General features: G+C 54.0%; 1 protein-coding gene across 4 annotated transcripts in view; it reads left to right on the forward strand.

Moving 5' to 3' along the window:
• Nucleotides 1-26,312, forward strand: part of ZC3H18 (zinc finger CCCH-type containing 18) — a 62,607-nt gene that overhangs the window by 35,390 nt on the left and 905 nt on the right. For 3 of the 4 annotated variants that reach the window (XM_063612526.1, XM_055232779.2, XM_055232777.2), the window contains 11 exons: nt 1,558-1,675; nt 3,971-4,239; nt 17,284-17,475; nt 18,462-18,587; nt 19,201-19,305; nt 19,845-19,988; nt 20,441-20,506; nt 22,876-23,036; nt 23,174-23,373; nt 24,012-24,108; nt 25,740-25,836. In XM_063612526.1, the coding sequence (XP_063468596.1) occupies nt 1,558-1,675; nt 3,971-4,239; nt 17,284-17,475; nt 18,462-18,587; nt 19,201-19,305; nt 19,845-19,988; nt 20,441-20,506; nt 22,876-23,036; nt 23,174-23,373; nt 24,012-24,108; nt 25,740-25,836 (1,575 nt within the window). The remainder of the gene's footprint in view (nt 1-1,557; nt 1,676-3,970; nt 4,240-17,283; nt 17,476-18,461; nt 18,588-19,200; nt 19,306-19,844; nt 19,989-20,440; nt 20,507-22,875; nt 23,037-23,173; nt 23,374-24,011; nt 24,109-25,739; nt 25,837-26,312) is intronic. The other variant, XM_063612527.1, reaches the window with a different exon arrangement.

Here is a 26,312-nt window from a genome sequence, read left to right on the forward strand (position 1 = left end):
CTCTTGTAAATGCGGTTTTCTCCCCTCTGCCTCCTAACTGGTTATAATCAGCGTCTGTGAAGACACTGATTTCTATGTTAATTTTTTTATCCTCTGCCTTTCCAAGCTTCTTTTTTGTTTGTTTGAATTGGCTTTATCAAGTCTCTGGGTTTTTCATGTATAGTGTCATATCATTTTGCAAATCTGAGCTCGTTTTTCTGGTTGTTTTCGTGTTCTTGTGCCTCTAGTGGGCTCCCCTTGTCCAGTCAGGGGGTGCCTCCACACAGGGACAGGTGGTTGCGGAGACTCCTGGGGTAGCTCCTCGTATTCCCCAGTGAGTAAGGTGCTGACTTTAGTTCCAAAGTGTGTCAGTATATTTTTATCATGCTAAAGTATTGCTTCCTATTTTCTTTTTTTTTTTTTTTTTTTTTTGAGACGGAGTCTTGCTCTGTCGCCCAGGCTGGAGTGCAGTGGCGCAATCACGGCTCACTGCAAGCTCCGCCTCCCGGGTTCACGCCATTCTCCTGCCTCAGCCTCTCCGAGTAGCTGGGACTACAGGCGCCCGCCACCACGCCCGGCTAATTTTTTGTATTTTTAGTAGAGACGGGGTTTCACAGTGGTCTCGATCTCCTGACCTCGTGATCCGCCCGCCTCGGCCTCCCAAAGTGCTGGGATTACAAGCGTGAGCCACCGCGCCCAGCCCATTTTTTTTTTTCTTTTTTTTTTTTTTTGAGACAGAGTCTCGCTCTGTCGCCCGGGCTGGAGTGCAGTGGCGCAATCTCGGCTCACTGCAAGCTCCGCCTCCCGGGTTCACGCCATTCTCCTGCCTCAGCCTCCGAGTAGCTGGGACTACAGGCGCCCGCCACCGCGCCCGGCTAATTTTTTGTATTTTTTTAGTAGAGACGGGGTTTCACCGTGGTCTCGATCTCCTGACCTCGTGATCCGCCCGCCTCGGCCTCCCAAAGTGCTGGGATTACAAGCGTGAGCCACCGCGCCCGGCCTTTTTTTTTCTTATTTAATTTTCGAGACGGAGTTTCACTCTTGTTGCCCAGGCCGGAGTGCAATGGCACAATCTCGGCTCATGGCAACCTCCGCCTCCTGGGTTCAAGTGATTCTCCTGCCTCACCCTCCTGAGTAGCTGGGATTACAGGCATGCGCCACCACGCCCAACTAATTTTGTATTTTTAGTAGAGACAGGGTTTCTCCATGTTGGTCAGGCTGGTCTCAAACTCCTGACCTCAGGTGATCCACCTGCCTCGGCCCCTCCCACGGTGCTGGGATTACAGGCATGAGCCACTGCACCTGACCCTCACTTCCTATTTTCTTGAGTATTTTTATCAAAAAGGCTTTTGAATTTTTGTCAGACATTTTTGTCATCTGTGAATAGAACCCTTTGACTTTTGGCCTGCTCTTAGATGTAGTCTGTGAATGGATTTCCTAACCTTGAGCTAACCTTGCACTCCTGGAGTAAACCCCACTGAGTCACGGTCTGTTACTTTCTGTCCCTAATGTTTCATGTTGTCTTTTTACGCCAGTGTTCCTAAGTGATGAGAGTTCTTTTTCATTGGCCCTTTTCAGACTCGAGCCTTATGCGGACCCTTATTATGACTATGAAATTGAGCGGTTTTGGCGTGGCGGACAGTATGAGAATTTCAGGGTGCAGTATACAGAAACAGAGCCGTATCATAATTACCGAGTAAGTATGACTTAAATATCCAGATATGAACTTCATGATCTGCTCAATAAAGTCATCCCTTTTTATTTATAGTAAAAAAAATAGGGCTTTATATGAGCTTATAGAGTCAGCACAATGTACCAATTTCAAAACCAAATTAATTGTGGAGAACTAATTCAGAGCCAGCGATTAAATTAATGGTCATTTGAACAAAGACTTGCCTGAAAACTGGTTCTTGCTATGGTTTTGTTTTTTTGTGTGGTTTTTGTTTGTTTGTTTGTTTTTTGAGATAGGGTCTCACTCTGTCATCCAGGCTAGAGTGCAGTGGTGCAATCTCGGCCCACTGCAACCTCTACCTCCTAGGTTCAAATGATTCTCCAACCTCAGCCTCCCGAGTAGCTGGGACCACACGCATGCACCACCATGCCCAGCTAATTTTTGTGTATTTTTTTTGTAGACACGGGGTTTTACCATGTTGTCCAGGCTGGCTTTGAACTCCTGAGCTCAAGCAGTCCACCTGCCTTGGCCTCCCAGAGTGCTGGGATTAAAGACATGAGCCACTGTGCCCGGCATGGTTTGTTTTGGAGGCGGAGTTTAACTCTGTCGCCCAGGCTGGAGTTCAATGGCGTGATCTCACCTCACTGCAACCTCTGTCTCCCAGATTCAAGCAATTCTGCTGCCTCAGCCTCCTGAGTAGCTGGGATTACAGGTGCCCACCATCACACCTGGCTAATTTTTTGTATTTTTAGTAGAGACAGGGTTTTGCCATGTTGGTCAGGCTGGTCTCAAACTCCTGACCTCAGGTGACCTGCTTATCTCGGCCTTCCAAAGTGCTGGGATTACAGGCGTGAGCCACTGTGCCCAGCTCGGCCTGGTTTTGAAAATGAGACTTGCCTGTATACTTACTGATGCCTGTGTCCAGGGGTGCCTGCGTCTCCCTGCTCGGGCATGTCACTCTTCCCCGCCCCTCAGTGATCCCATTTAGGATGTGGCACCTGTTCTCCTCTACTTCAGCCAGCTTGTTAAGTCTGTTCCTGCGGGCCTGCTGCACCTCACTGCTCTCATGGAAGACAGGTCTATACTGAGATTTCCTCCCTGGAAATCTCCCTGGTCTGAGCCTCAGAGTTTAGCGTATTGATGAATTATGTGCTTCAGACTGTGAGTTCCTCATCTTAGCTGTTAGGGTGATTTGGCAAAGTTGCCCCAGGGAAGGGTCAGTTAGAAGCTGCTGTGTAGTTCCTGTTCTGTGACTGCGGGGACAGTCATGAGCTTTGAGGACCAGGTGCAACTGTCTCCTCAGGAGCCCATCAGGGTGAGCTTGCAGAGGGAAGAGGGCCCCATCGTGCCGGAAAAGTCCCCCTGCTCGATCCTCTTGTGCCCCATCTCTCCATAAAGCAGCTTCCTCATTGCAGGTGGGCTGCAGGGTCCTGCTCCTTACCCCTGGGCAGGGTACCCTGGAAGGTGGGAGAAAGCCCCAGGGATCCCTTTCCACTGCGTTCCTCTCTGCTGTGTCCGAGGGAGGGGCAGCAGGGAGGCTCAGGGTGCACCCTGCATCTCCCCAGCAGAGGCCTCAAGCCTGAAACCCATCAGGTGCGTTGTGATTGGACTTTATTCAGTTTTAACCTTGAATATTAGAGCAAATGAATGCGTAAGAGCAGAGGAAAAGTTGGAAAGGGCATCCGAGGATTGTACTAGAAGAACAGGAGCAGCCTTTTGGGTGCCCACTCTGCCCCAGAGGCAGGGCATATGCTCTGCTGTGGCTGCACCCACCCGGGACAAGCCTCAAACTCCCGTCTCTGGATGGACGAATGGACTTGTCCAGGCCACACGGCGGAAGGCCATCTGTGCCAACGACACCGGGCTATGACTGCAGAATTGCTGCCCTGAGTTAGTCTAGAACTGGGCTATGACTGCAGAATTGCTGCCTTGAGTTAGTCTGTAACTTTACTGTGACTGCAGAATTGCTGCCCTGAGTTAGTCTAGAATTGGCGGTTGGGATGATTTCACTCCTGGTTTGTGTTTGCTCTAATTTGGCATGTGACCCGGTTGTTAACACTGTGTTTTAAGGAGAGAGTTGGGAGTGAGATCCCCACCTGAGGGTGCTCCTGACCCTGCCTCTCTCTTACCATCTCCTCTACTCCACCGCACAGAGTTCAGTCATAGTTGGGAGCACTTGGTGTTTTGTGTGTAGGTTTGTGGGGTACAGGTGTGATTTTGTGACACAGACAGATCGCGTGGTGTTGGAGCCAAGGCTTTCAGTGCCTCTGTCACCCAAATAACGCACGGTGTCCCCATGTGTTTGGCTTTTTAACAAAGGAAAGGGAGCGGGAGCGAGAGAGAGAGAACAGACAGCGCGAGCGCGAGCGGGAGCGGGAGCGGGACCGAGAGCGGGAGCGCCGGCAGAGGGAGCGCGAGCGAGAGCGGGAGCGCGAGCGCGACAAGGAGCGGCAGCGGAGGAAGGAGGAGTGGGAGCGCGAGCGCGCCAAGCGGGACGAGAAGGACCGGCAGCACCGTGACCGCGACCGGGAGAAGGAGCGGGAGAAGGAGAAGGGGAAGCCCAAGCCCCGCTCCCCGCAGCCACCAAGGTAGACCCTGCTTCCCGAAGCCCAGGGGCGTGGGGGAGGTCCGGCATGCAGCTCTGTACCTAGTCCCCTCGGCCTGCGCTTCCGCTTTGCTGCCCCCCGCTCTGGAGCCCAGGGGACCGGTGCAGGCCCACGGCCCAAGCCCATGGTTCCAAACCCAGAGCTCTCTGACGCAGGGCCTTTCTGTGAAACTCCCAAGGCCGTGACATCTGCCCTGAGCTCCTGGGAGGCTGTTCTCATTCTAGAAGACCTCACTGATGTGAAAATGCTTACAGTCCACGTGCAAACATTGGTGTGTTTTCATAGGTGCTGCCGTTGTATACCATGCACGGTGTGTAACTCACACCCTGGGCAGCATGTTACTGTTCTCAGGACAGTTCTGAATTCCAAAGCATGCCTGGCCCCCAGAGCTTGGGACTGGGCTCAGGTGCTGTGGGGCGTCCGTGTTGCTGGTCAGGGTAAGGCACTCTAGCAGCCAGCATGCAGGGGAGGGCCGGGCGGGCTGCTGTTTTTCCTTGGCGGAGTGGGTGTTTTGGTTGCAGAATGATCCGTGCTGCCAGCTGCTGCGGGCACAGCCGAGACCCATGAGACAGGCAGGCGCTGGGGCTCACAACCGCCCTTTTTTCCCTCAGATATACTTGACTATTAGAGCAGAATGGATGGGCCTCAGTGGGCATTAGAGTACTGGATGATGTTTTTGGTGGGTGTTTTTTACAACTTTATTGAAATATAATTAGTGTACCGTGCAACATACCCATTTAAAGTGTACAATCAGTGGTTTCTAGAATATTCACAGAGTTGTGCAGCCGTCATTGCAATCAACATGAGAGCACTTTTGCCTCCTAAAGTGAAACCTTGTGGTGGCTCACACTTGCACCCTGCACTTTGGGAGGCTGAGGCAGGTGGATTGCTTGAAGCCAGGAGTTTGAGACCAGCCTGGGTAGCAAAGCAAGACTCCATCCCTATTAAAAAAAAAAAAAAAAAAAATGAAAATTAGCTGGGCGAGGTGGCATGAGCCTGTGGTCCCAGCTACTCGGGAGGTCAAGGCAGGAGGATTACAGGATCGCCCAGGTGTTGGAGGCTGCCATGAGCCACAATTGCACGGCTACACTCCAGCCTGGATGACAGAGTGAGACCCTGTATCAAAAAAAAAAAAAAAAAAAAAAAATTAAAAATTGTTTTAAAAAAATCTAGGCTGGGCACGGTGGCTCTCTCTTGTAATCGCAGCACTTTGGGCGGCCAGGGTGGACAGATTGCTTGAGCTCAGGAGTTGACATCAGCCTGGGCTACATGGCAAAATCCCGTCTCTACAAAAAAAATACAAAATATTAGCAGGGCGTGGTAGTGCACCACTGTGGTCCCAGCTACTCGGGAGGCTAATACGGGAGGATCGCTTAAGCCCAGAAGGTTGAGGTTGCAGTGAGCCGAGATTGCACCGCTGCACTCTAGCCTGGGTAATAGGGCAAGATTCTGTCTCAAAATAAAAAGAAGAAACATTGTACCCATTAGCAGTCACTCTCCATTTTCCCCACACTTCCCAGTCTCTTAGCAGCTTTGTGTCTCTAGGGATCTGCCTATTCAGAACATTTTGTAGAAACAGAAGTGTGCAATACGTGGCCTTTTGTAACTGGCCTCTCACTTCGAGCGTTTTTAACATTTGTCCACGTTGTAGCGTGGGTCAGTGCTTTATTCCTCCATGGATATACCGCATTGCATTTCTCTGTTCGTCTGTTGATGCACGTTGGGTTGTTTCCACCTTTTGGCTGTTGTGAATATGAATTTGTGTGCAAGTTTTTGTGTGGACATAGGTTTTCATTTTTCTTGGGCATATACCTCAGTGTGGAATTGCTAGATCATGTGGTCACTCTATGTTTAGCTATTTGAGAAACCCCCAAACTGTTGTGCACAGCAGCTGCACCTTTTACATTCCCGCTGGCCGCGTAGGAGGGCGCCATCCATCCACATCCATGTCTACACTTGCTGTGGTCCGTCTTGTTGATGACAGCCGTCTTCGTGGGTGTGACGTCTCCCTGCCGTTAAGATTTGTATTTCTCTGATGATGGATGATAGTGAGAGCATCTTCTTCTGTGCTTATCGACCATGTGTATATCTTCTTTGGAGAAATGCCTGTTCAGATCCTTTGCTCATTTTTTGTTTTTTATTATTGAGTGGTAAGAGTTCTTTATATATTCCAGATACAAGTCCCTTATCGGGTTTATGATGTGCAGTTCCAATTAATGTTTTCTATTTTGTTGCTTATGGTTTTGGTGTCCTGTAAGATACCATTGACTAATACAGGGTCATAAAGATTTACCACCGTGTTCTCTTCTAAGAGTTTTATAGTTGTAGCTCTTACACATAGGTCTTTGATCCAGACTGGGTGACAGAGAGACACCCTGTCTCAAAAAAGGGCAGGGGGGTCAATGAGAGCATGAACATTGCTCTGTCTCAGGGCTGGTTTGTGTCAGCGTCCCCGTGGGGGTGAAATGCAAGGAGGGCTCAAGGCAGTTCCTTATTGGGAAACACCCCGAGACCCTTCCAGGGCCGTGGCCTGCAGGACTTCCCAGTCAGGAGTCTGTACTTCCAACTCAGCGATGTTGTTTGACTTGGTTCTCATAGAAATCCACACTTGGGCCTGCACCTTCCAATAATGCTGGACTCTGCTAGACCTGCAGGCGTGGGCAGCTTCATGGCTGGAGCCACGCAGTGGCCACACTTGGAGGGGCCACAGTTCTCATGCTCCCCCCTCAGAGACCTGGCAGCCATCAGGACTTGTGACTGTGGCTCTGAAAGGATGTGCTTTTCACCACGGGACAAAAACAAGCCCCTTGTCCTCATCATCTTGTCCGTGTGGCTGGACGACACCTGCTCTTGTGTACAGTGGAACACAAGTCGTCTACTCTTTTCTGAAAGTCAGCTGTCAGGCAGGACTTCGCAGGCCTTTGTTTCAGGGTCACTCATGGCTGTAGCTGCTGCTTTAGCCGGTGGCAAGCGCCAGTTTTGACTGTTTTCATTCTCCAGCTCACAATGAGTGGAATTCCCTAAATGTGCTGTATTTTGTCATACTTTCCTAACGTTAGGCAAAGTAATCTTTTTAAAGAACATTCAGAATAAGTGACATATTTCAGATGCTTTTAATCCTTTTATGTTACAGTAATCTCTAAGTTATTTTGAAGTTTATATGGTCATCCAAACGGGGAAACTGGCATTGACCTTGACATCGTGCCGCCGCCTTCAGCCTTTCAAGCCCTTTTGGATAGAAGCCCTTCCCCTACAGCACACACAGTATTTTCAGTGTGGACTCAGCCTAAGGCTGCCTTCTCCCCTGGGACCCCACTGCAAAGGTGCGGCCCAGCACCCCGTGCACACATTCCGTGTGTGCACACACCCCCAGCCGATCCCTCTGCCTGGACGGGCTGCCCCCACCTCCTCCATTCCCTCTGCATTTTACGGGCTGCCCCCACCTCCTCCATTCCCTTTGCCTGGACGGGCTGCCTCCACCTCCTCCAGGGTTTTGCTCAGATTCCTCTGCACAGGGAAGTCTCCCCATCCCCTCCTGCTTGCCAGCCTGCTTTCTTGTTCCTCATGGCCCTCAGTGCCCATCTGGAGCCCTCTCAGCAGGTGGTCCTGGGGCACCAACGTCTGCCCTGCTCCCCGTTGCAGCCTCTGTGCGTGTCCCACAGTCCTGCACAGGTTGGTGCTTACCCACATTTGGGGGTGGTCACTTACATTTGGGGGTGCTGTACATGAGTTTTGGATTTGGTATCAGCCTACACTTTTACCTGCATGTCATAATTGATTGTTACAGGGTTGCTAAAATTGCAGATTGATTTCTACAAACAGAACCAGCTCAGTCTGCTTTCCAGATTCACAAAATAGGGGTTTTCCCGCCACCCAGATCCTTGGTTTTAGAAGCAGAGGCGTAGAAAGGCAGTGATATCCATGTGGAAGGTCACTGTGCTGTGTGTCTCTGGGTTTATGAGTCCATCAGCATGTCCACTTCGGTGGCTTATGGGCACACGTGTCTGGCCACAGACCCCCTTCCCCAACCCCTAGTCATGTATTCTGCCTGCTTCCAAGGAGCCGGGGGCTCTTGCCAGTCAGGAGTCTGTAATTCCAACTCAGGGATGTTTTCTGTGTACAAGAATGTACTTTTGGGGTACATCTTAGAGGGCCGTCATGCCTAAGGTCAGTGTGTTCCTCTGCTGTGGCCCGCGCGTTAGTGACTCCTGGAATGGGAGGGCAGATTCCCGACTGCCGTGCCCCTCTGTCCTGTCTGCTCAGCCTCCCCAGAGGAAAGCGGGTGACGGCTACCAGGAGGCTTGGAGAGGATACCTCTGCCAGCATGGCCACCAGGCAGCAGGTTGCCATCGCCAGCCCCCGAGCCCTCAGCTTCACAGAGGAGTCTCACATTCGGGAAGGGACTGGGAGGTGCTCAGACGTTCTCTGGCCTGATCTGGGCTCACAGCTAGGGTTCAGGAAACTCTGTACTAAATGAGTTTTTCTTAAAATCAAACACAGCTACTCTCACCAAACCAGGCCGAGCAGCTCTTCCCACCTGTTTCTGACCTGGTTCATTTCCCTTCTGCAAGGTTCACGTCCTTTCTTTCCTTCCTGAAGCACTTGCTTGTGCTCCTGGGGCTGCCCTCAGCCCCTTCTCCGAGCTGTCAGCAGCAGGGCTGACGTTCTCTGCGTCACTTGCCTGGATTCATTCAGCTGGCTTCCGGGTGCCGGGAAGTCCCCGGTCTTGGCTTCACTCACCTTTGCGGGAGCCCTGCCAGGCCCGCTACCTGCTTGGAGGACAAGGGTTTCCCCAGCGCAGAATTTCCAGCCAGTGCTCCTGCTTCCTTCTCCCTTATCAGCCAGAACTGGCCTGGCTGCCTTTTCAGGAGCAGCTGAATTCCCTTTGCAGTAATACACGTATTGAATGGGTGGGCCTTTGGCAGGTTAGGAGTTTGTAATCATTAGGTGGATAGAAAGAACTTTTCTCACCTAAACTGGAAGAAAATGACACAGTTTTACCCAGGGAGATCCATTTGGGAAGATTCTGCCTTCAGCTACTGAGCAGAACACGAACGAGGGGCTCTGCAGTGTCTGGCACGGCTGCACTGGGGCTAGGCCTTGCATGGGGGCTACACCCTAGTGAAGCGCAGTCACTTTTGTTTCGTCTACAGTGCGGCCCAAGCTCGTTAGAGCAGACATTTCACCACCCTGAGCTTCACGAGAGGGGCACGGTCATGCAGCGGGAGGAGCGAGAGTCGGCCACTGTTTGGGTGCCGTGGGGTCCTGGGTAGGGTTGAGGGCCTCCCCCGGGAAGGAGAATGCTGAGCCGCAATAGGAAATGCCGCCCTGAGCCATCTGATGGCCAGCCATCTGTCCATGGGGGAGCCCTTTCTTTTCCTTATCTCTAACCTAATACCCTTCTTTCCTGAGGTTCTTTCTTACTGCCTAAGCTGTTTGGCTCTGGGAGTTACTGGCTAGCTTGTCCCCGTCGGGATCTCTGGCAGGACTTCCTGACCAGCTCCCCCTGGACCTGCAGCTGGAGGTGGAGCTGTGCCGCTGTCTTCGTCCTGGTTTGCCTTTTGAGGCTTACCCACTCCTCCATCTGGGCTATTTTAAAATGATTGGAGCAGAACCTTTCAATCAATTCTATCAACTGCATCTGTAGAGCTAAGGGGGCGGTCCCTTTTGTGAAACCTACTTCTAATCTTTGTAGCTAGGCTGATGGGTGTGCTCACAACCGAGGCACGTCATTACGATGCTCTTTGGCTAGTCATTGTCATTAGAAATGTAAACACTGATTGGGGACCTTCCAGCGGGAGCTGTCTGGGCTGCCTGCTGTCTCCAAGCTATTCAACTTCCAGGTTTACCTTTGCAGCTTTGGGTGCCCCTTCAGGGCTTGAGCTAGGCAGGCTCCTGCGGTGGGGTTGTGGGGTGGACCCTTGAGATGGGAAGCACTCGCCCGCCAGCACCTACTCACCCCAGGCTCTTCATTCTCAGTCTTCCGTGGTAAGTTCTGGACACCGCAGTGTCCGCGCCACTTTCACGGCCCATCCAGTGGGCGCCTGCTTCCTGGGCCGCTGCTCCATGCTCAGTTATTTGGGCTGAGCCCTCTCATCTGCCAGTTTGAGGCACTCCAGGAGTCTCAAGATCTCTGCTGGGAGTGGACCATACTACACAGTCTTCTTCAGAGGGATTTGTGACTCCCCCAAAAAAGTTAAGAAACCCTATTTTAGACCAACCTTCTGGGTAAGGGACTAGTGGAGTTAGGGATTTTCATGTGCAGTTTAACGCACAGAAGGCGCAGTTGCTGGTGTTTGTATCTGCTCTGCGCTGAGACTGGCTCTTGCAGGTGTGAGTGAGGCCGTGGTCACAGAGAAGGTGACAGCCACTCAAGCCATACATTGGACTCCACTTTTTTTTTTTTTTTTTTTTTTTGCAAAAGGTAAAGACATGAGGCTGGCACTCCAGATCTGCGTTGGGCTTTTTCTGTTCCGTTTTAAGGGAGGTGGGCAGAGCATGTGGCCCGTAGCTAAATGCTCCACAGGCACTCACAGAACAAGCCAGAAGAGAAGCTTTGCTGTGGAGGTGCTCCCAGAGCTGCCTCTGAGCAGGCTCAGCCCGAGGAGGCCCGTAGGCTCCCATCTCCCTTTTCCCTTGTTGATATTGATGCTTAGCTCTTTTGATTGAGGAAAGAACCTTCATGCGTTTTTATCCTTTTTTCACCTTTGACCCCAAACTTGGCAGCTGCTCGGGTTGGAGTTTCTGGACACGTGGCCTGTAGCAGCCTGGCGTCTGTGGCGCCTCATGTGGCTGCTGGCATCGGTGAGGCGTGAGCTATGAGTGTGCCAGCCTGGGGCCCTTGGTTTTGTCTGCCTCTGGCATGTTTGCATTGGTGGTGGAGCTGACCTTTGCCCCTTAGAGAGTCTCCTGTGGCCTTCAGCGGGGAATGGGGGCCAGATGATAGCACAGGCCCTGTGCTGCGGGAAAGGCTACTTCCTTAGTCAGAGGCCATCTGGAGGGTTTTTCCCTCCGGTTGAAAGTGTTCACGCAAATTCCAGATCTGTCCTGGCCCAGCTTGGAGGTGGGCCTTCCTGACTGGGCCATCGCTTGCGAGCGTTCTCAGCCCACACTGGCTCTGTCCGTGCAGGCCCCCACTTGTGAAGGAGCTGAGCCGCACACGGTGGGCTGTCCTGGGGCACCCATGTTGTGTGTTTTGGTTTAGTTTATTTTGTATCTGCCTGGTTTTTCCAAGTCTAATCAGGATGTCCCCTGGGGTGACATCCTTTGCTAAGAGAAGGGCACATGCCTCGGGTCCCTGGGCCGTGGAAAGCCAGTGCTCAGCCTTGCTTTCTGCCGCAGCCTTGGGGCCTGGAGACTCGCCATCAAAGCACAGTGGAGATAACGCCCAATGGTCCCAGCCCCATTGCCCCAAGTGCAACCTGTTAGCCACCATAGGACTAAGGTTGCAGGTACAGTGGTCAGAGGCGCTGGCCTGCAGTAGGACTCCAGAGCACCACGGCCTGAGCCCATCTCTCTCGTCGTGGTTCCCATCCCAGCCGTCTCCTATGGCGTCCTGGTGCACACAGGGCTCTTCCTTGCACCTCCTGGCTGAGTCTTGACACCACAAGCTCCTCCCTCCAGCCTGGGATCAGCCAGACCTTTCCTAAGAGATGAGAATGTACCATAAAAACAATTACAAGGCCGGGCGCTGTAGCTCACGCCTGTAATCCCAGCACTTTTTTCGGCTGAGGTGGGTGGATCACCTGAGGTTGGGAGTTCGAGACCAGCCTGGCCAACACAGTGAAACCTGATCTCTACTTAAAATACAAAAATTAGCTGAGCGTGGTGGCACGTGCCTGTAGTCCCAGCTACTCAGGAGGCTGAAGCAGGAGAATCGTTAGAACCCAGGAGGCGGAGGTTGCAGTGAGCCGACACTGAGCTCCAGCCTGGGTGACAGAGTGAGACTCTGTCTGAAAGGAAAACAAAAAAAACTATTAGAAGATTCCTGAGACCATGTAGGAGTTAACACCATTAAATGGTTTTCATTACAGAAATAGAAAAATCCTTAAATAACATTTGAGATGTTTTCTGTAATAAATGTGAGACACAATGATTTTGTAAAGTTTGGGAAACTGTAAGCAGGAGAAGGGAGCATGAGGAAGATGGCCAGGCTGGAGCTGCTTCCCGGTACCAGCTCTGCCCTTCGGACCCGCCCAGCCCTGCCTCCCCCCAGCGTCACATGACCGTTTCGCACGTGGAGCTTTCTGGATGAGCACTCGCTCAGCCTCCCAAGACACATGCCACTGGAACTGACCGCCAGAGCTGTGCACACACGACCAAAGCCATCTTCATAGTTTGGAGAAAGACACCAGCTGGGGCACAGTTCATTTATATTTGGTTCTCGGAATCCATAGATGTGACTTAACAACACAGATCAATTCCCAGACTCATCCAATTCTTGTGCCACTTGCATAATTTTTCTTTTTTTGAGACAGAGTCTTGCTCTGTCGCCCAGGCTGTAGTGCAGTGGCACCATCTCGGCTCACTGCAAGCTCCGCCTCCCAGGTTCACGCCATTCTCCTGCCTCAGCCTCCAGAGTGGCTGGGACTACAGGCGCCCGCCACCACGCCCAGGCAATTTTTTTTGTATATTTAGTAGAGACAGGGTTTCACCACGTTAGCCAGAATGGTCTCAATCTCCTGACCTCGTGATCCACCTGCCTCGGCCTCCCAAAGTGCTGGGATTACAGGCGTGAGCCACCGCACCTGGCCTCAAAGTTCAAGAAATTCTTATGCCTCGGCCTCTCGAGCAGCTGGAATTACAGGCACGCACCACCACACCTGGCTAGTTTTTGTGTTTTTAGTAGAGACGGGGTTTCACCATGTTGCCCAGGTTGGTCTCAAACTCTTGGCCTCAAGTGATCTGCCTGTCTCAGCCTCCCAAAGTGTTGGGATTACAGGTGTGAGCCACTGTGCCTGGCCCCCACTTGCATAGTTTTCTGTATCCAGATACTGCTTGTTATGTATTTGCATATTTTAAATACTTTGATTGTTTTGTTTTTTTTTTCTTTTTTCTTTTGGAGACAGGGTCTTGCCCTTTCGCCCAGGCTGGGGTACAGGGGCACGATCACGGCTCACTGCAGTCTTGACCTCCCAGGCTGAAGTGATTCTCCTGCCTCAGCCCCTGACTGACCACGGGCCCACAACACCATGCCTGGATAATTCTTGTATTTTTTGTAGAGATAGGGTTTTGCCGTGTTGCCCAGGCTGGTCTCAAACCCCTGGCCTCAAGCGACCCTCCCACCTCAGCCTCCCACAGTGCTGGGATTACAGGCGTGAGCCAGTGCATCTGGTCTACTTTTTAAACTTAAACACATTTTAAAAGGAAATTTTACATCATTACTGTAAAGCTGATCCCAGATCATTTGTGCTGGTGAGTCACTGTAGTAATAAAGTCAAAAGTAAAAATGGCTTTCTGGGCCGAGGTGGGTGGATCACTTGAGGTCTGGAGTTTGAGATCAGCCAGACCAGATCTGGCGGGCGCCTATAATCCCAGCTACCCAGGAGGCTGAGGTGGAAGAATCACTTGAACCCGGGAGGTGGAGGTTGCAGTGAGCCGAGATTGCGCCACTGCACTCCAGCCTGGGTGACAGAGCGAGACTCCATCTCAAAAACAAACAAACAAACAAAAAATGGGCCGGGCGCGGTGGCTCACACCTGTAATCCCAGCACCTTGAGAGGCTCAGGCGGGCGGATCACGAGATCAGGAGTTCGAGACCATCCTGGCTAACACGGTGAAACCCAGTCTCTACTAAAAATACAAAACATTAGTTGGGCGTGCTGGCGGACGCCTGTAGTCCCAGCTACTCGGGAGGCTGAGGCAGGAGAATGGTGTGAACCCAGGAGGCGGAGCTTGCAGTGAGCCGAGATCGCACCACTGCACTCCGGCCTGGGCAACAGAGCGAGAGACTATCTCAAAAAAAAAAAAGGAAAAAAATGGTTATCTGCATCCTGGTTAAAATCAGTACTACCATGTCCCACACATGGGAACATGGACTTGCTGGATAGGACCTCCTTGCTCCATGGGCCTGGAAGCAGCTACTTCAGAAGGAAGGTGGTGCAGCCGGCGGCAGCGGAAGCGCGCTGTGCAGTGACAAGATGGTACAGGCCCGTCCGCAGCTCTGGCCCAGAGAAGGAGAGACCTCACTGACCCCTGCTGGGCCTCCCTCTGGCCATCTTCATTTTGAAATTTGGTATCATTGTCTCCAGAGGGAATGAGCAGCTCTTTCTGGGGGGCAAGCACCAGCTGCCCTGAGATGGTGGAGGCCTGCACTGCCCTCCTCTCTGGACCTCAGCTGGTTTTATTTCCATGCCACGGCAGGGGGCAAGCAGGCGCTGTTTTTCCTTTCCCCTCAGCGCAGCAAGGACTCCACATGCTGTTACAGCTTCACCCGAAGAAGAGGTGGTCCCGAGCACGCCTTGACTTCTGCCCATTCCCTCTCCCTGTGTTGGAAGGGCCACACCGTCCCTGTGACTCACTGGTGCTCCGTTTCCTCTTGGGTTTTTAGGATGAGAGTTATACAGGAAGTATAAAGGTGAAAGTAGCTCTCTAGTAGCCTGTGACAGGGAGGATCATCAGACAGGTGTTTGCTTCCTTCCTGGATTACTTTTCCAGGAGACGCCCAGATGTGGCAATAGCTCTTGGGGTTTTGGGCTGACGTACAGGAGCTGAAGCTGTGATGTTGCGTGTCCATGTCCTTAGGACAGTGTTAAGTGGGGAGCTGCCCCCGTCCTGCATTCTCAGCAGATAGCAGGCGTGTTTGCCGGCCGGTTGGTTAAACAAGCTCTGAAAACATAAACATTGATGGTTTTGGTGGTTTCATGTGTTGTCGTGTGACGTAAGCAGATGCTACCACAGCAGAGCCAGAGGTGAGCAAGACGTAGGGCGGAGAATCCCACTCACAGTAACACAGGAACTAAAACAGCTTTTTAAAATGTGTTTGCAGGCCAGGCATGGTGGCTTAAGATTATAACCCCAGCACTCTCGGAGGCCAGGGTGGGAGGATCACTTGAGGCCAGGAATTCAAGACCAGCCTGGGCAATACAGGGAGACGTCAAATCAATGTTTAGTGACCTGGGTGTGGTGGTGCACACCTGCAGTCCTGGCTACTCAAGAGGCTGAGGTTGGCCGGGGGTGGTGGCTCATGCTTGTAATCCCAGCACTTTGGGAGGCCAAGGCAGGCGGATCACGAGGTCAGGAGATCGAGACCATCCTGGCTAACACAGTGAAACCCCGTCTCTACTAAAAATACAAAAAATTAGCCGGGCGAGGTGGCGGGCGCCTGTAGTCCCAGCTACTCAGGAGGCTGCGGCAGGAGAATGGCGTGAACCCCGGGGGGTGGAGCCTGTAGTGAGCCGAGATTGCGCCACTGCACTCCAGCCTGGGCGACAGTGAGACTCCGTCTCAAAAAAAAAAAAAAGAGGCTGAGGTGGGAGGATCCCTTCAGCCTGGAAGTTCAAGGCTGCAGTGATTATGCCACCACACTCCAGCCCATGTGGGTAACAGAGCAAGACCCTGTCTCTAAAAAAGAAAAAAAAAAAGCCACGTTCTGCTTATACAATTGCCAGGATTTTGGGTTAGTTTGTGTCTGGGTGGTGGTTGTGGTTCTTAGGGGTGACACCGAGCCCAGGTTTGGCACTGCACGCTGCTGGCTGAACGAGGAAAAAATATCTGATAACCTACCAAGAACGTGTAAAATGTGTATCTCCTTTGACCCATTAATTCCATTGCTCAGGAGTTTACCCTTTAAAAAGTCAGATAAAGATTTATGTATAAGGGGTCACTTTAATATCATTTGTGTTTGGATTTTTTTGTTTTTTGAGATGGAATCCCCGCTGTTGCCCAGTCTGGAGTGCAGTGGCGCAGTCTCAGCTCACTGCAACCTCTGCCTCCTGGGTTCAAACGATTCTCCTGCCCTCAGACTCCCTAGTAGCTGGGATTACAAGCACGTGTTACCACACCCAGCTAATTTTTGTTTTGTTGTTTTGTTTTGTTTTGAGAGAAGTCTTGCTCTGTCGCCCAGATTGGAGTGCAGTGGCGCAGTCTCAGCTCACTACAACTTCTGCCTCCCAGGTTCAAGCAATTCTCCTGCCTCAGCTTCCCAAGTAGCTGGGATTACAGGCGCCCGCCACCACATCCAGCTAATTTTTTTTTTTTTTTCAAGACGGAGTCTCACTCTGTCGCCCAGGCTGGAGTGCAGTGGCGCAATCTCGGCTCACTGCAGGTTCCACCTCTTGGGTTCACGCCATTCTCCTGCCTCAGCCTCCTGAGTAGCTGGGACTACAGGCTCCTGCCACCATGCCTGGCTAATTTTTTTGGTATTTTTAGTAGAGATGGGGTTTCACTGCGTTAGCCAGGAAGGTCCCGATCTCCTGACCTCGTGATCCGCCCACCTCAGCCTCCCAAAGTGCTCGGATTACAGGCTTGAGCCATCACGCCCAGCCTAATTTTTACATTTTTAATAGAGACGGGTTTCACCATGTTGACCAGGCTGGTCTGGAACTCCCGACCTCAAGTAATCCGCCCGCCTTGTCCTCACAAAGTGCTGGGATTGCAGGCGTGAGCCACCATACCCGGGCTTATTTCATAAGTATTTATTATTAACCTACTAGTACATCAGCACTCGAGATAGTATTGGACACGGCAGACACCATCTCTGTCCCTCCTAGAGCTGACAGCGTAGTTGGGAAGATGGAAATTAAGTAAGTAATGACACCCACAAAAAGTAACTGCCATTCTGGTTCAGGAGAAATCTGGGTGTTCCCCTGAATAACAGACACTGGGCCAAGGGCCATGGACATCACCCAAGTCCGTGTGGTGATGGATTTTGTGAGTGGCCTGTTTTCCCGTTAGGACCGTTTGTTTCTCAGGTGATCCTTAAATAAGCCAGGTATGAGATCCATAGTCTCCCCCGCTGCTGTCACACACAGCATTGTTGTGAAGCGGAAGGTGGCCCGAGAGTTGCTAATGCCTCTGTGATTTCAGCCGCCAAGCTGAGCCACCCAAGAAGGAGGCCGCCACCGCGGGGCCGCAGGTGAAGAGAGCAGATGAGTGGAAAGACCCTTGGCGCCGATCCAAGTCTCCCAAGAAGAAACTCGGGGTGTCGGTCTCCCCGAGCCGGGCTCGAAGGCGTCGGAAAACATCAGCCTCGTCAGCCTCTGCCTCTAATTCCTCCAGGTAAGGAGGGCTTGTGGAAAGGCTGGGGTGTCAGCACCTTGGAGCCGTCAGCTGAACACTGTGTACCTCACTGGGTCAGGTGGGGAATACCCCAGCCCCACTGTTTGCTGTGGCGTCATTACCTGCAGACCAGTCAGTGAGACTAACCCGGCGTTTATACATTCAGCAAAGAGCATCAATGCCAAGTAGGTCTGATGCAGTGACCCCAAATGGGGCACAGACACCGCCGACTGAGCCCGACTGCTCCCAGGGAGTTGCGGGCCACGCTGGAGGGAGGGGCACCTGGGTGCGGGAGGACGCACAGACCTGGGGCCCAGTGAGTCCATCTGTTCCTCCAGACTGGACCTGAAGCTGTGCCCCTCCATGTACGGTCCTGGTCTCAGCACACAGGAGCCTGGCTCCCGAGTGAGGGATGACGGAAAGTAGGGGGCCGGGGTAGACCCCACGATGCTCAGCAAGAACAGGAGGTGTGGGTGGGAGGCCAGGCTTCACTGAAAGTGGACGCAGATGGACAGTTAGACACACACACACAGACCCATGTGAGCTGGGTCAGCGCGCACATCCTGGCTGTGTCCACTCAGGCAGCGTCACCTGGTAACAGCAGGCACACCCCGTGCCCAGGTCTTGATTTCTAAACGCCCTCCTCCACTGAGGAGGGATGGGACTGAAGAGTGTCTGGGGGAGGCTGTATGCGTCTGGGTGCGTTTGTAGCTGTGCATCTGTGTGTGCGCATGTGCAGCTGTTGCACGTGTATAGCTGTGCGTCTGTGCGCATGTGTGTAGCTGTACATTGTGTGCACGTGTGCAGCTGTTACGCGTGTGTAGCTGTGCATCTGTGTGCGTGTGTAGCTGTGCATGTGTGCGTCTGTGCGCATGTGTGTAGCTTTGCGTTCAGGTCTGTGCCGGAGAGCAGCAGGTCAGCACAGGGCGTGTGGGGCAGGGAGGGCCCTTCTCACTTCTCGCCATGCTCCCTCCCGCCCACCCCAGGTCATCTTCGCGGTCATCGTCCTACTCCGGCTCTGGCTCCTCCCGGTCACGATCCCGGTCTTCATCCTACAGCTCCTACTCCAGCCGCTCTTCCAGACACAGCTCGTTCTCAGGAAGCCGGTCCAGGTATGTCCCCAGGGCCCATGAAGGGCCCTCGGCAGGTGCAGTGAGCATGGGCACCTGCAGATGTGGCTTTAGTTGTGGCACCAGTAGCCCCTTGGGGTATTGAAAGTCCCTGCTGGCAGCTGAACTAGGATGGCCAGGGTGTCATGTCCTGTGTCCCCCGCCAAACACCAGCCTTGCGGGCCCTCGTCTTTGTGTAGATGCGTGCTGTCACTGAGGGCCACAGCCTGAGATCCTCGAGTTGAGGCACTCCAGTCCTCCGGGGACAGGCCGAGGAAGGGGCCAGACCCAGCCCTGTCCTGCGGGTGTTTCTATGGGAGCTGTGCTACTGCCCCACTGCCAAGGAGCCTGTCTCCTCCTGTCCTGCACAGACATGAACATGGCACTTGCCTCCCAGAGGACCCGCCAGTGGATGCTGACACCTTCCACACTCTCCGGTCTACTCTGGGCCTCTGTTTTTAGCAGATGACAGAACAGTCCAGAACTGAAGTTAAACCTGAGGCACATAAATGGAAATTCGTGGCCTTCTCCATGGGTCTGGGTGGGTCCTCAGTGGGCTTGGGCTGGTGAAGAGACACCCCCAGGCCCTTTCTGACACCTTTGTTCACTCCCGTAGGTCCCGGTCCTTCTCTTCGTCCCCGTCCCCGTCCCCAACACCTTCCCCGCATAGACCTTCCATCAGAACCAAGGGAGAGCCAGCCCCGCCACCTGGGAAAGCAGGGTGAGTGCCCGGCCTGTGGGCAAGTCTTGGCCGGCCAGGCCTCCAGAGGCTGCAGCCTCCTCCCTCCGTCTCTATCTCTCATTTGTGTTTGGGACCAAAGAGGTGAGGATGCCTCAGTGGGCTGGCCCCAGAGGGTGACTGGGCTGGGGGGCACTGGGCACAGCCCCTGTTCTCACGGGCCGCCCTTACACAGCAGCACTCCCTCGGGAGCCCTGGGGACGGAGCACAGCTCTGGGGACATGGCAACAGCCGGGTGTTCTTAAGGGGTCTTCCTATTAGCCTGCTCTCCCCACTGCCTGGCAGTGCCTGTAGCTCTTGCCTGTTAGAGGGGAGCCCGGAAGGGCTGCTGGGGGCTTTGAAGCCGTTCCCAAGCACCCTGACACCGATGGGTGGGGAACCATGTCCAGGCATGAGCGTGCTCACTTAGCGTCACAGGCATGCAGTGTTGTTCCCCGAGGTGTGGATACATTTAAAGGGGATGTAGGCCAGTGGGGCTTCGTCCACCAGCCCTGCCCTGCTCGAACCTCCCTGTCTCACAGGGAGAAGTCAGTGAAGAAGCCAGCCCCGCCTCCAGCCCCACCACAGGCCACCAAAACCACTGCTCCTGTCCCCGAGCCCACGAAGCCAGGAGACCCTCGGGAAGCCAGGAGGAAGGAGCGGCCAGCCAGGACCCCCCCCAGGAGGTGAGCACTCCGGCGTCCGGGGCCCTTGGGCTTTCCTTGTTCTTGGTGCCAGTGTGATGCTGGCACTGCTGGAAATCCAGAGTGCCAGGCTCCAGAGCCGGGTGGTGGGAGGCGCCCCCCAGCCGAGCAGTAGTACCCAGTGAGCCCTTACCCGGGAACCTGCCGTGTCCCCTCCCTGAGCCTGTGTTTGTGGAGCATGAAGGGGAAGGGACAGCGTGGCAGGGAGCACAGGCCTTCCCGCCACGGCCCCTGTCTGCGCTGGAAGGTGCTGCCCCTGAGAGACTGCACTTTTTATCTTTTGACAAAACACTGCACCTAAAGGAAGACAGGCCCAGGCCCTGTTCCAAGGCGGAGCAAGGCCAGTCTGGAGCCAGGGCTGCTGGTGGGGAGGGGAGGCCTCGAGGGGCTGCGGAGGCCACGCCCCCTGAGCCCTGCTGTTGCTTGTATTACAGGCGGACGCTAAGCGGCAGCGGCAGTGGCAGTGGCAGCAGCTACAGTGGTTCCAGCTCCCGATCCAGGTCATCCCCGTCACCCTGTGCCTCTGTTTCTCCCTCCCTGTCAGGGCCAGGAAGTCTCAGAAGCAGCCAGTGTGGGTTGGGCTGTCTCCCACAGGCGGGCTGGGGCCCTTCTGGATCTGAGTCACCTTGGGGCCGTGGAAGGCTGCGGTTAAAGCTTTGACACAGGAGAAAATGGGCCAGGACTCGTGATAGGGAGACCCCCTCCCACCACAAAAACAGCTTCACAAACTCGGGGATACTCAGGTCAGGAGGAGGTGCCTCTGCCCTGCTGACTTGATGCCCCAGCACCCTGAGAGAGCACCTGCACCTGGGGAGGAGCCAGCAGCTTCCAGCCCAGCAGGGGCAGAGGCTGGGCCTGCGCGACCTATCACACCTGTCGAGGGCACCAGCCTGAGTGGGTGGGGAAGCCGATAAAAAACATCTGAGAAGAGAATACATGGAAAAGCTTTGTGGGCCAGGCGCGGGGGCTCACACCTGTGATCCCAGCACTGTGGGAGGCCAAGGCAGGAGGATTGCTTGAGCCCAGGACTTGACGACCAGCCTGAGCAACATAGACCCCATCTCCACAGTAAAAGATTTTTTTTTTTTTTTTTTTTTGAGACAGTTTCATTCTTGTCCAGGCTGGAGTGCAATGGCACAATCTCGCAACCTCCGCCTCCCGGGTTCAACCTCAGCCTTCCGAGTAGCTGAGACTACAGGCGCACGCTGCCATGGCCAGCTAATTTTTTGTATTTTAGTAGAGACAGGGTTTCACCGTGTTGCCCAGGTTGGTCTCAAACTCCTGAGCTCAGGCAGTCCACCCGCCTTGGCCTCCCAAAGTGCCGGGATTACAGGCGTGAGCCACTGTGCCCAGCCTAATTTTGTATTTTTAGTAGAGACTGGATTTTACCGTGTGGATCTTGAACTCGTGACCTCAGGTGATCCATTCGCCTCGGCCTCCCAAAGTGCTGGGATTACAGGTGTGAGCCACCGCGCCCAGCCCAGAAATGTTTTTTAATTAGCTGGGTATAGTGGTGTGTGCCTATGGTGCCAGGTACTTGGGAGGTCCAGATTGAATGAGCTGTGATCACGCCATTGCATTCCAGCCTGGACAACAGAGGTCCTGTCTCAAAAAAAAAAAAAAAGGATTCTTGCTATTTAGGTGTTTTAAAAGAAAGTATTAAATCAGTCCTTGGATTCCTTGCATAGAGCTCTTTCATTTCCAGGCAGCTGGTGGTTTATATATTTGTCACACTTTTTTTTTTTTCTTTTGTTTGTTTTGTTTCTGGAGAGACGTGGTCTTGCTGTGTTGCCCAGGCTGGTCTCAAACTCCTGGGCTCGAGTGATCCTCCCACTGTGGTCTCCCAGACTCCTGGGATTATAGGCGTGAGCCACCGCGCCTGGCCTAAATGTTTCTTAATAGGTCTGAAATGTTTCAAAGACCTGACTTTTGAAAAAAAAAAAAAAAAAAAAAAATGGTTCTCTTACCTTCCGCCGTTCCCTGCTCCGGTACCCAACGTGCCTAGAAGATGTGGTTGGTTAGTGTTTTCTCGAGCAGCATATGGGCAGGGCAGACTCAGGTGCCGGTCCTGTGTGCTGTGTGTCCATGTTGAGTGTACTTCAGTGGAGCTACAGACCTGCCGTTTGCAGTGTGTCTGCCACGTGGCCCTCAGGCGTTCCCCGAGACTGCGGAATTGCTCCTTGCGTTTTTAGTCTCCCTGTGGGCTGAGGCTGTCTTCCTTGTGTCACGGGTGTCTAAGCCAGGGACTTTGCTTCAATTCCATCCTTGCCACTGTTGGGTCGGCTCAGTCCTGTTTCCCTTCCCAGCAAGCAACCTGACATTCGTTTTGTTTTCTGTTTGTTTTGAGATGGAGTTTCGCTCTTGTCGGAGTGCGATGGCATGGTCTCGGCTCACTGCAACCTCCACCTCCCAGGTTCAGGCGATTTTTTTGCCTCAGCCTCCCCAGTAGCTGGGATTACAGGCGCCCACAACCATGCCCGGCTGATTTTTGTATTTTTAGTAGAGATGGGGTTTTACCATGTTGGCCAGGCTGGTCCCGAACTCCCGACGTCAGTTCAACTGGGTCTCAGACCCCATTGCTCATGACAAGATCTGCCCATCTCAGTCTCCCAGAGTGCTGGGATTATAGGCGTGAGCAACCGTGCCTGGCTGCAACCTGAGATTCGTTAGTGAAATGGGGCCCTGGCCCAGCCATGGGGACATCCCTTACTGTGTAACCCTGGAACTGCCCAGTGCCCCCCAAAATCGCACATTCTGTGGGTACGTGATCCATAAATGGACACTGGGTAAAAGTGGACCATGGAGCACCCCCCACCGGCCCCTCCCTCCAGTCTGGTTGGGCTGTGGTGAGATGTGCTTGTGTGTCCAGGTCCCTGAGCGTGAGCAGCGTCTCCTCAGTGTCCAGTGCTACGTCGAGCAGCAGCTCTGCACACAGCGTGGACTCGGAGGACATGTACGCGGACCTGGCTAGCCCCGTGTCCTCAGCCAGCTCTCGGTCCCCGGCCCCAGCCCAGACCAGGAAGGAGAAAGGTACTCAGGTGCCCTGGTACCTTTTGGGAGCAGCTCCGGGGGGAGGAGGGCGGCATCAGCACAGACTTTGCCTGGCTGTTGGTGTGGCCATGGGAAAATCACCAGTACCCCCGTGACTGCGGATTTATCATTGGTAGGAAAATCTAAGAAAGAAGACGGTGTTAAAGAGGAAAAGCGGAAAAGGGATTCGTCCACACAACCACCCAAATCTGCAAAACCTCCAGCAGGGGGGAAGTCCTCCCAGCAGCCCTCGACACCCCAGCAGGCACCCCCCGGGCAGCCCCAGCAGGGCACATTTGTGGCCCACAAGGAGATCAAGTTGACACTGTTGAATAAGGTGAGGGCAAGGGCCCTGCTGGTGGCTGCCCCAGCTTCTAGGCCTGGGTCCATCTGCTTCCTGAGACAGCTTCCTCCTTGGGGACGGAGCCTGAGTGAGGGCCAGTGGGGCCTTGCAGGTGTCAGCACAGCCTGGGTAACAGAGTGAGACTCCATCTTCCCGGCCTGGGCCGGGCAGTGTGAGCATCTGGGGAGGTTCGGGTGCTGCTGGTCTCTCTCTGAACAGAGAGGGTGTTCTCTCTGTGCCTGTGGCCGCCATTCCCTGCCAGGCAGTCTCAACACAATACAGGAAGCCTCGGTCCCTGTCCTCTGTCCTCAGCAGGACGCATCCCTGTCCTCTGCTGGAAGGCCGAGACGCCTGGCTTCAGGGGTCCCAGGTCCTCCTAGAGTGGCCCCCGTGGGGAGCAGGAAGGCCTGCAGGGTGCTTCCCGTGGAACGTGAAGGGCCCCAAGTGCACAGTGGGGGCGCCCTTGGTCCGGGTCATGGAGGCCTCACTCGGGGCTACAGGGTCTCATGGGTGTGTGGTGGGACCTTTGGGAGCAGAGCAGGCTGCTGGCAAGGAACCCATGGCCTCTGGGGCGAGGACACAGCTGCTGGCTCCTGGCCCTGCCGTCCTCATCAGCCTCTCTCTTGTCCCAGGCGGCTGATAAAGGAAGCCGGAAGCGCTATGAACCATCAGACAAGGACAGGCCGAGCCCTCCTCCAGCCAAGCGGGCCAACACATCTCCAGACCGAGGTGAGCCTCCCAGCCTCTAGGGGGCAGGGCAGAGGGGCGGGAGCCTGGGGATGCGGAGCAGCTGGGTCTCAGACCCCGTAGCTCGTAACAAGTAGGAGGAGGGTCCAGAAAACATCTCACTTGCAGATGACACCTGTCGGCATTTAGGGTGTTGAAAACTAAAACGAAGAAAAGGTTTCAAATGTTTGTTTAAAAATAACAGGACCGGGCGTGGTGGCTCACGCCTATAATCCCAGCACTTTGGGAGGCTGAGGCCGGCAGATACTTGAGGTCAGGAGTTCGAGACCAGCCTGGCCAACCTGGTAAAACCTTGTCTCCACCAGAAATACAAAGATTAGGCCGGGCACGGTAGCTCACGCCTGTAATCCCAGCACTTTGAGAGGCCAAGGTGGGCAGATCATCAGAGGTCAGGAGTTCGAGACTAGCCTGGCTAACATGGTGAAACCCCGTTTCTACTAAAAATACAAAAAATTAGTTGGGCATAGTGGCGTGCGTCTGTAGTCCCAGCTACTTGTGAGGCTGAGGCAGGAGAATCGCTTGAACCCGGGAGGCAGAGGTTGCAGTGAGCTGAGATTGCGCTATTGCACTGCAGCTTGGGCAATAAGAGCAACTGTATTTTTTTTACACGTGCCATTTTTGCAAGATATATTTTCCACAACAAATGAGCAGGAATGGCATTGGTTTTTGCATTTTTGCAAATCTCTTTAGTCTGGCTGACAGAAGACAGCTGGACCCACATGCCTCGTGCCTTCTGGAGATCCTCCCGGGCTCCTGCGGACTGAGTGACAAGGCAGATAGTGTCTGTGTTACTGTTGAGCCACATAGACCTGAAAGGGCCTCGGGGACCCCTAGCCATCCTGACCACACCCCAAGAGCTGGGGCCCAGATGGAAAGACAGGGAGATTGTCCTGGCTGGCTTTGATGGGTGGAGCTCAAACCAAATAGAGGACAAGGGGGCCTGGCCACCCGCACAGACACTCCCAGACACAGAGAACAGGCAGGGGGCTTCCAGACCCCTTCCCAAGCAGTTCTCTGGGTTTGTCGGGCACAGGAAGAGGAAGCTGCTCACCTTTGTCCCTAAGTCCAGGGCCTGTGCCCTGTGTGGCTGGTCTGGAACAGCCTTGCTGCCCTTGCCTGGGGTTGGAGCCAGGGCTACTGGGGTCCTGCGGACCTTTGTTCATGCACGAGCCTTGGGCCTGCGCTGGGCAGTGGACCCCGCCTCGGCTGCCGCGCCTCCCTCCTAACATTGCCAGAGTGAAACACTCCTGGTCTCTCGGCTTTACTTGTATTTCTTTACTGCCATGTCTTTCTTCTTCTTGTTCCATATTTTAAGACCCATGTGATAAATTTCTTCAAAGCTAGGAAGGAGTTTTGTCTCTCTGCGCGAGATACTGGCTGCTTGGTGGAACCTGGAGCCCAGGTTTGGCCTCAGCCTCATTTCCAGATGCCTTGGTGCCCACATCTCTCTTCTCTTCTACTTGGCTCTCCCCTTTTTATTTCTTTATAAAAATGAAGGCGATGAACTAAGCAGCCTCAGGCTTTAGAAGTGAGTCCCTGGCATCAGTGAGGCCACCCACACTGCCATCCCCTGTAAATCAGGACGGTGGTCTCACTCTGTACCTATCACCCAGGTTCTCGGGACCGGAAGTCAGGTGGGAGACTGGGCTCCCCGAAGCCAGAGCGGCAGAGAGGCCAGAACTCCAAAGCCCCTGCAGCCCCAGCTGACAGGTGAGTCCCACCCAGCATGTGCCCTGGGCACACCGAGGGGGCTAGCCCCAGCCTCTTCCCCAGGGAGGCCAGCAGCAGCAGGGCTAACACTGGGCCAGGCTGGAGGCATCACTGCAGCTTCTGCTGGTCTGACGGGGTGAGGAGGAGGGACAGCGAATTGCAGCCCCACCCCCACACACACACCCCCACACACGCTCCTGTCCTGGTTGAGGCTGGAGGCTGCCGTCTGCTCCGCATGCCCTTAGGCAAAGAGCCCTGGGCATAGAGGTGGGAAGAAGAACAGGAGGTTGTGTGGGGCCAGTCCAGGACCCTCCCAGTCTGCTCCACAAAGCCTGGGAGCCGGTGGCTAGGACCAGCCGCCTTGTGGCAGTGGGAGCCTGGCCATCCAGGGAGCCCCTTGCCTGTCCTGGTGGCCGCTGAGGACACAGTGGAAGCTCCCCTACAGGGAGGGCACCCGCGCTGCCCCTTCCACCTGG

Source organism: Symphalangus syndactylus, chromosome 11 (assembly GCF_028878055.3).
Source record: "Symphalangus syndactylus isolate Jambi chromosome 11, NHGRI_mSymSyn1-v2.1_pri, whole genome shotgun sequence".
NCBI classification, from domain to species: domain Eukaryota; kingdom Metazoa; phylum Chordata; class Mammalia; order Primates; family Hylobatidae; genus Symphalangus; species Symphalangus syndactylus.